Source organism: Phytophthora infestans, genomic scaffold (assembly GCF_000142945.1).
Source record: "Phytophthora infestans T30-4 supercont1.60 genomic scaffold, whole genome shotgun sequence".
Classification (NCBI taxonomy): domain Eukaryota; phylum Oomycota; class Peronosporomycetes; order Peronosporales; family Peronosporaceae; genus Phytophthora; species Phytophthora infestans.
In genome coordinates, this window is record NW_003303699.1 from 174234 (window position 1) to 183695 (window position 9462).

The window sequence follows — 9462 nt, forward strand, 5'->3', positions numbered from 1 at the left end:
TCCCTCGAGTGCGAGAACTGGCTGGTTGACACTTTCATCGAACTGATCCATAAGTTTAACTCACTCACTTTTGAACTGAATTTATTTAGACTTAAACGTTTGCAGTGCATATTGCCTTGTTACCTTCAGTCAGCAACATTTTGATCTCTTTCCTAAACGACGATGCGCTGAAGCGAGCCGATCTTGGAATCGTGCAGATCTTCTCTACATTGCATAGTCGAAGCTTATTCCCTTTCATAAACTCATCTGCTACTCGTTTCATGAAGTATATTGCGAAGACACCACAGTCGTCGGAGTGTTTTTGCATCGGAGTTGTATTAACACCACGGACGCTAAATTCAGCCGGCTTCTTCTCAGGATATTTTAGCTTTATTTCTTCATCAAAGTAGCCGCACAAAACCTTTTGTACAGTTTCAACCTTTGTAATACCGTAAGAGTCAACGTGAACCATGCAACGCTTTAGATGTTCGACAGCGAGAACTGGATTTTGAACGACTGCAAACGTCCAGTGTGAGCCCATACAAATTGGGATGATGATTTGGTCATATTCCTCGTAAGGAAACGAAGCTGTGATCCCACAAACGGTTGGGTGAGCCTCCGACATATTCCGACCCATCTTCTTAAACGCAGAAAATATATTTCCAAATACATTTGCGTCCAAAACATAAATTCTTCCGTACGCAGGAATGTGCTCCCTAATGTAGTACGTAATAACCACGTCATTAAGTCACATGTCCCTGTCCAACGTCTCAATATCCTTTTCCTGAACGACGAGGCGCATTTGCTTTCTGCCTGGTGCAAAGGATGTAGTCTGTGTCTCGCACACAACTTGAGACGCCACAACAAATTCTGCGCTATCATCCACCTCGTCATCATTATTAAGTAGTGAAACAATGTCAGATGGAGCAGTCGCCGGGGCAGACTGCGCAACGGGATTTTCCAACAGTTCTGCTGGCATTTCAAGCGGTGACTCGGAAATGTTCCCACCAAAATCCACGATTGGCAAATCACCATTAATCACACCAGGAAATGCTGGTTCGTCCACAATTTTCTCCACTTTTTGGAATTCACTGTTCTTCGTCTCAGGTGGTGTCTGCCGAAAATTATGAGGAGCAACGTGACCCACAAGGTTATGGCGCCTCAAAAACCGAGACAGCCACTGTCGTTGAGCCCCATACGACAATCTCTTGAACTCAGGAATTCTTTGGTCACAGTCTTTAAGAATAGCACTACGAGTCAATTTAGAGTCACAATCACTGAACAACTTGATCATGTTAACAATTTCCTCTTCAAATTTACAAGTCTTGGATGTGGGGCCGGGATTGACCGCAATGCCGTTGTCAATTCGAACGTGAAGCTGGTCTTGTTTTGCGAGCCACCCGAGCAAGGTTGTTCGGGTTATATTCAGATGGCGCGACGCTTCCGAAGTACTCCAGCCTTGTACCTCCATGATTTTAGGGCCTCCACTTTCTGCAAGTCGGAAAACGGACGTGCATAGTTCATCTTCCCGTTTTGAATTGTGTAAAGGCAACTTGAATGGGCTACACGACACGTGTACGGGTTACACGACACCCTTTGTATGGGTTGTACGGGTTACACGACACGTGTACGGGTTACACGACACCCTTTGTATAGGTTGTACGGGTTACACGACACCGCGTGAGAGTTACGTGGCGTGTACCCAGGTTAAGGACACCATTAGTGTGGGTTGTACGGGCTACACGACACGTGTACGGGTTACACGACACCCTTTGTATGGGTTGTACGGATTACACGACACGTGTACGGGTTACACGACACGTGTACGGGTTACACGACACCCTTTGTATGGGTTGTACGGGTTACACGACACCGCGTGAGAGTTACGTGGCGTGTACCCAGGTTAAGGACACCATTGGTGTGGGTTGTACGGGTTACACGACACGTGTACGGGTTACACGACACCCTGTGAGAGTTACGTGGCGTGTACCCAGGCTAAGGACACCATTGGTGTGGGTTGTACGGGTTACACGACACCCTTTGTATGGGTTGTACGGGTTACACGACACGTGTACGGGTTACACGACACCATTGGGCTAGCATACCAGTACGGCCACTGCGGGTTTATCATGGTGGTTGTGGTGCTGAAACAGGGTGCGCATTTTCGCAGTAAGAACGTGTACGAAATTCCCGATATTGTAACGGTAACTAATGCTTGTGTCTCACGATGTTGCCGCTACAGGTTGAAGGGGGTCCTGTCTATCAGGATCTTGAACAGCACCAGCATTAACCAGACGATGGTAGCGTGTGATCATGTCGTTTAGTTCTCCAGCAGCGTGTAGGCCATGAAGGGGCTTTCGAACAGCAGTGGACCCACGTGACATGATATTGCGCTCACGAAGGAAGGTAACTACCGCTGTCTCAGCCTGCTTCCCTCTCGCCAAAACTTGCTCACGATAGTCGCATGCGCTTGGATTGAGGGAGAAGCCGTCCCCAAGAAACAATTTCAGGTATCCGACGAGCTGCACCGCGCTTGATCGTTGTTGTTTGTTTGCAGCGGCAAAAAAACGGGGTTCCTGAGCGTACCAAGCGTACCATGTCGCGTGCAGGTAGGTCACAGAAGTCCGTCGACGCTTGGTTGGCTTGACTGGGTCGGGTTCAGGATCATGTTGACGTTTGCTGCTTGTATGTTGCTGCACAGCACCTCCTACCTTCGCTTCTAGAAGATCCATGCGTTCATCCTGCCTCTTAACAAGTAGAACTAACTGGTCAATGACACGGCGTTGGTGCTCAATGATATCACATTCTTGCCTTGGTTGCCGGTTCGATGTGGGATATATTTCTTCCTTGTCTTCTGGCAGACGTGTCTCCGTAGGAATATTCTGAGCAGCCAGGCCGGACGCCCAAACCAACAAGTCTGCGCGTGATGACCCTGCCAAAACCACGCACTCTTCGATGCGTTTTACAGCTGGTCCATCAGGATGAAGTTTCTTTAGCCGGGGATAGTGCAGCAACAGGTAAGCTGTTAGAGCGTCCAGAACACGGTGACTCACGTTGTATTGGACTCGTTCTAGCCTCAGGCACGTCGCGAAGAGATACTGCTGGACAGCTGCGATTTTTCCTGTGTGTGTGCATCAAAGGGCTTCAAGTCCTTCAAAGGTACCTTCGCTTCTGTGCTGTATCCGCTGAGAGCCTTGCTAACCTTGTGATCTTCGCGGCTTGTGTTGAAGATGTAGTTAAACCCCTTGTTTGTTGTACTCATGTTCCAGGCACCACGGTCAAAAATCCAGCGATGCGTGAGGCCGTCACAACCGTTGACGTGCTGCGCTCCGCCTCGGCGAAAGGAATGAGAAGAGAGGGCGACCTCGATACCAGCGGCGACAGCGACTCGGTCAAGAACTCTGTTAACGTGGGGGTAAATGGCTGGCGTTTTTCCAGTCACGACTACTCCGTCCGCTGCAGCAGCCACAGCACCAAGTGCAGCGTAGTCATCAGGATGGTCGAGTACCTCCAGGAGCGGCGTCGCGGGGGACAAGGAGACAGAGGCTTCAACAGGAAGCGGCGGCAGATTATCGAGCAAGTCGACGCACGGAGCGTATTGCACCATGAGTGCCAGAGCCATAGCGTACACTGGGCACGTGATGAAGTCTTCGTCGGGAAACAGCGACAAGCCTTGCTCCTCAGAAGTCTTGAGCCGAATGAAGCGCACGAACAGGATGTCTGCAGCGTCAATGGTGAGATTCTGCTTCTGGACGAGAGAGAAATCGGAAGCGCGTCCAAACAGATACCACAGCATACATGGTAGCGCTGCATCTTGATAATCGCTTGAGGTAGTCGCATTCTGATACAAGTATAGCATCATTTTACGCAAATCTGCCTTCGTGCATGGTGGCGCCTTGCTCACTACCTTGCCGTCTCTTTTCGTACAAAAGTTCTCCAGCGTCTTCCCCATACTTAGCAACTTTGCCTCGACAATGTGCCGCTGCGTGGGGAAGAGCTCGAAAAGCCACATCTTAGTCTGTCTATAATACTGCATGGCAGTGTTGCGGGCAAGCTGTTTACCCTTCTTGCCTTCCTTAAAGGCAAGATACATGCCAAACATATCCAATATAGACACAAATGACTTTCCACTATCATCTTTCGCAATGCAACTCCTGACATACTCAAAGTCTACAGACTCACTCTTTACAAAAGCCTTGAACGCTGCGATGGCGGTTGCCTTAGCTCGTTTTGTGTTTCCAGGCTTAAGCTCGTCCAGTCCCATCCTGTCGGATGTATTGCAAATATGCAAGTGATACGTCCGTCACTTAGTTTTAGAATAGGCATACACATATTTCTCGTATCCTTCCGACCCGATACGTCGGATTGACTGGTTAAGATGACCCCCTACCCCTACGCAATTCTAGAGGTGGAAATACACGTTATTCTGTATTTCCATTGGCAAAAATAAATTTAAATTCTGTAATAGGTTGTTCAGGAGCATACAAAACTTAAGTAAGGTCGGATAAGTGATGATATTCATCCATAGCGATCCATGAACAAATCTCGGATTGCAGCAGTCATTGGCACACGAATTTCATCCACACATTCTTCATTTCCGGCAGGGTTTATAAAATCCTCGAATAGGTTTTGGTTCAGGAGGATTTTTATCCAGTGCGTCAACTGCAGGTATGACCAGCGGATACGTTTGTCCGTATAGGTCTCTTGAAACCGATTTAAACGGATCCAATATAACCCACTGACATTTGATCGCTAACCATTATTCCCTGTGAGCTGGCTCAGTTAATTTGTTCTGCACGTATTTGAATTCGGCACGTCCTCGGAGGAGAAAAAAGTGCTCAAAGAACGATCCAACGCTGGTTGAAGATGAATACAACGCTCCCGCATCTTCCAGCAGTTATTCCAGCGTGCTGGACCGTCCGCAATCATATTTACCACATCATTTGCAGCAGCACGGAGCTTTGTCTTTTGAATGTCAGCCAGTCGATTATGTGCTTTTGGCGACTCCCTTAAGTAATAAGCTAGCTTCATAATGTTTGAACCATTTTCCGCATCGATTCCATATCACTTTGTGCAAGACTCTGAAGTATTCATCCAAGTAAGTTGAAATTTCGTCAATTGCACGATCACGAAGTTTATTCATCTCCAATCGCTCATCGTCGTTTAAGCTATCATCCTCTTCGTGCTCGCTAAAATAGCTACCAGCCTCTTCAGCTACAGCGGACTCCCACAGCGGACTAGTGTTTTGTGACGTTTTTTGTCTTAGACAGGGTGCCGGACAGCACTAGATAGGGTTCGTGGACAAGGCACGGAGAGTGCGGTACACCCAAGTCACCCCCTGAGGCCACTACATTTGACCCATAATCGTGAACAAATATAGCTCTCGGAGGTCCCCAATCCCCCATAATCTCTATCAACCGCGCTCTGTCACTGGGTCCCAAGTTGCGTTCATTCACGGCATGAGCGATGAAATTGCTTTCTTAGAAGACTCGAGAGTACTCAAACGACGATACACAGGTCTCATTTCATCGCTGGGCTCTCCGTCACCGTAGGCCTGCTGGCTCATCCAGCGGCATTAGTGATCAGGGGTGATCTGAAGAAGCTCATCCGTTGTGAGCACGCGGTCTTTGCCGTAGTTAAAATGACCTATACACGTAGTATGTATGGAGACTTGATACTGACTCTGTTTGCAACCTTAACTGTTTTTATTTTGTAATGAACCCGTTTGCAAAAGTCGTCACTGGCTGCATCCACGTGTGCCACTCGGGTTGAAAACGACACTGCATCTATTAACATGGTACCGACACAAATCGTTGCCGGTATCGTACCTCCAGCCAATCAACAATCTGGATTTCGGAGAAATACAACCCCGGTTGCAAATGGCCGGTAATGTACATGTAACATCAAAAGAGGTGCGTATTATGTTTTTTACAGCTTTTGAAAAATCAAAGCTCTATCCGTCGATCGTCCAACCACATGGGTGGATGTGTCGATGGTCCTGTGATATACAGGCTGTATACCACTCGAAAGTTTGCGCAAGGGTGGTTATTTAATCTTATCGACGCAAAGCGTGCAACTCTTTTCCAGCTGCTAGAAAGTCTCCGATTCGACAGCAGGAAAAATTATTTGGTGTCCATGGCGGAGATGGTGGTGCCACCCAAGGTCTTCAAGTGCTGGTTGCCAACTGAGAGAGTGCGTACTTCCAGACGGGACGACCCTTCATCGGTCACTTAATTACAAGGCCTCACAGCAGAGGGTGATAGTAACGTGAAGGTTATTATAGTAGCTATCGGGTAATACTGTTCACATCCTAATATTTTCAAAAATGGTTTCTCGATATTAAAAAAAGTCGCGATTGTATACTTGTGCCCCTCATATCACCTTAGCTACATACTTCGAGGTACTACTTTGGGTTTTATGCCGTAAACCACGGCCTCAGTGCAACAACTGTAAAAAGCTCCATTGCTATACAAAATGTTGGCAAACTTTGCCCTTTTTACGTGGTAAAAAAAAATATTATGCGACGATTTGAAAAATGTGATGTTTTTTTCTACAAGCGTTAGTACTAAGGTGGGATGTCGTCTCTATCTTTTTAGAACCGCACTTTTCCTTTTCACAATTTATGTTTTTACGCTGACCGTGCGTCGCACGGAGGCCGTGGTTTACGGTACATCCCACAGCGTGGGTGGAGCCATAAAAATCGAAGTGGTATAGTAAGATAAGAGCTACCAGAGCATCTAGGGCACAGTATTCAATTTTACATGTAAAAAAAAAGTGTCATTATGTTCTTCACCGGTGTACATCATGGCGTCGTGATCATATCTAATTATTATTAAAAGTCTCTTTGTATCCACCACAGGCCTTACCAGCCTCTTCAAGGTTTGTCCTCAGCCTCAGATTAATCTACATGCGCCCGTAGCAGACGATAGCTCGTAGTAGATACTATGTCGCATTAGCAACGGAGACTGCACATTTCAGGCATCTTGTTGCCCTCTCATTTTTTTATTATTTTAGAGGAACACGGCTGTCACTTAGCTACCCTAACGACATCCTGTGACCTTTGTCGGTGTCCGTCTCAATCCAGCCCACCCTGTAGTCCCAGCGCTCTAGCAGCGCTTCCATCCCTTGGAGTCTACAGACCCCTCCACTGTGTAGTTGTCAGCCGTCACTTCCACGAAAGCGCGATGTCACCTTCCACGACGTTGGCGACTTGTCCGTAGCGCAGTCCACGTGACCACAGAGCACGTTCTCGGGGGTGTCAGACCCCGCGTGCAAAATGACGTCGTTCAGACGTCTATTGGCGGGGATAGGTGTGCCCCCAGAACGTTGGCGGCAGGTGCCGCCTCGTGCCGCGCAGGAACGGACTGAAGCTTGGTATGCATGCGTCACGCGCGAGCTGTCGGTCGTCGTCGCGTGCCCACCGCGCGTGCCCCTACGGGCCGCCAGGCGGCGGGGCTTCCCGTTCGAGGGTGGACTGGCTCTGCGCGCGGTCTTGGCTACCTGTGGGGTCCGGAGCTTTTTGGGAAGTGCCCCATCATTTTACAATTAGTGTATTTCACATTAACGACAACTTCACACACTTATATGATAGTCGTTTAATGCAGAGAGAACTCCGTAAGGAGTTGGCTGCCAATATCGTTCGTCAATGACGAGTAACTTATGTTGTGACACAGCACTGCTTCTCAATAGGACAAAACTTGATCCAACTTTTCAATTGGGGGTATGCATCCAGCCTCTAAGCCCGTCGCACACTGTGTTTCTCCTGCACGATACAGTGCTTGCCTGGTCTCATTCGACCTTCGTTCAAGCGCATGAGAAAACATCTGGTAGCAAAAGAGTACTACTTTCCAGTATGAAATCAATCAAAGAAAATTTCTTATATTTAATATTAGAAGTAATATTGTAGTAATTTGAGAGCTCCTTACTAAAATACGAAATACGATTACCCTCTGCTCATAGCTCTTGAGAGCGGTTTATTGAGAGCATCAGCGTCCTTGGTATGCAGTGCGAAGGTCGGACTGGGTAGCACGTACGAGTCCACGTAGGCGTGACGCTGCACTGTAAAAACAAGATTGGGCTGCAGAATAGTTTCTGGCAAGTTACAATACAGGATTATCACATCGCCGGATGGACTCTGGATATTTGTTCATTTAGTCTCCAACTCAATCAACAAGCGCTGATCATTGGTAAAAAAAGAAAACGTACCCATTTGCCGGGAAAAACCATCATATCGCAAAAAAATAATCTATTTAGCAGGCTCGGTGAAATAACCCACAATAAAAGCGGATGGTGACTGAGTTTTACAGAATGCGAAAATAAATCAGCAGTATTCAGTATTGATCGTAATGGCGAGCAAATTTTATAGTATACGCTAAACCATTCATGAAATTGTAACGGGCCGATTATCTCGTCCGGCCGTGGGGCGGGTCGTTGCTCCACTGTGCTGCGCTACGGCGTCCGCTTTTACTTAGACTTCGTAACTTTACTTTATAATAGACACCACTGGCCGACAGGATCCACTTGACCCTGCACCGGAACGTTCACCACCTGGGCTTGTTCCTACTTTATTAATCAGCAATAAGCTGCTTTAGTCACTTGCTAACGCAGCCTACACACTCAACCAAGGCTCATCCTTGGACAACGCGCACGCTCGATTCCCCGTCAGTGCACACGCCGCCCTTGTACCCGCCCCAGCACTCAAGCAGTGCACACTGGATTTCCCGTCAATGCACACCACCACCAAGCTCAACGACGGGCTGGATTCCCCGTCAGCACACGCCGCCTCGCCTCAACTCTGGCGACCTCTCGATCGCACACTGCCCGCTTCCGTAGGCCACACACACACGTGCTCCGTACCGAGCAGATTCGTTTACTCCCCACCGAGTAGAGCCACCTGCTCTCCTCTGTGCAGATTTACTTGCTCTCTAATGAGCTGATTCTTTTGTTCTCCACTGAGTAGAGCCACTTGCTCTCCTTTGCGCAGATTCCTTTGTGGGCGGCCAAGACCACCTCTCAGCACCTGGCGCACTGGATCCCCCGTGATGCGCAAGCCCGCACTGCACTTCAATGCCACGGTCTTCATTTGGACATCCTCCAGCGCCATGCGCTGCCTCACAGAGCCCGACGTCTCCGTACGCGGTGATCTTCTGGCACGCCACGTGCCACTTCTGTCGCGCTCCATCATCATCATCTGGACCCGCTGTGCTGTGGTCTACACCACGGCACGGTCCGTTACAAAACATTGGTCGTTCTTGCATCTCGAATGTAACTTACGATCCTTCAAATTGGGTCAGCGCTAATCGTGTGCGGTCGCCTGGTATGCGCTTGCAGCTACCAAACTTGCACTTTGCTTTACGTTGGAATTATTGTGCACAAAGCTGCGTGCGATATGATCCGTGCAGTGTTTGACGTCAAATTCGCGTGAAACCGAGACAGATAGCATTGCTTAACTTCTGTCGCAAAGAAGAATGCCAACTCCCTTTT

The 9462-nt window shown here is 48.3% G+C and overlaps 2 protein-coding genes across 2 annotated transcripts; both read right to left on the reverse strand.

Annotated features, from left to right (window-relative positions):
• Positions 1-7137: 7137 nt before the first annotated feature.
• On the reverse strand, positions 7138-8208 carry PITG_17565 (uncharacterized protein; the record flags this gene model as incomplete). The annotated part of the gene is made up of 2 exons (XM_002896398.1): positions 7138-7494; positions 8185-8208. 2 exons carry the CDS (start codon positions 8206-8208, stop codon positions 7138-7140), a joined length of 381 nt encoding a protein of 126 aa, XP_002896444.1.
• Positions 8209-8848: 640 nt separating this feature from the next.
• Positions 8849-9169, reverse strand: PITG_17566 (uncharacterized protein; the record flags this gene model as incomplete). Its single annotated transcript, XM_002896399.1, has 1 exon — positions 8849-9169. The coding sequence occupies one exon, from the start codon at positions 9167-9169 to the stop codon at positions 8849-8851; it is 321 nt and encodes a 106-aa protein (XP_002896445.1).
• Positions 9170-9462: the final 293 nt, after the last annotated feature.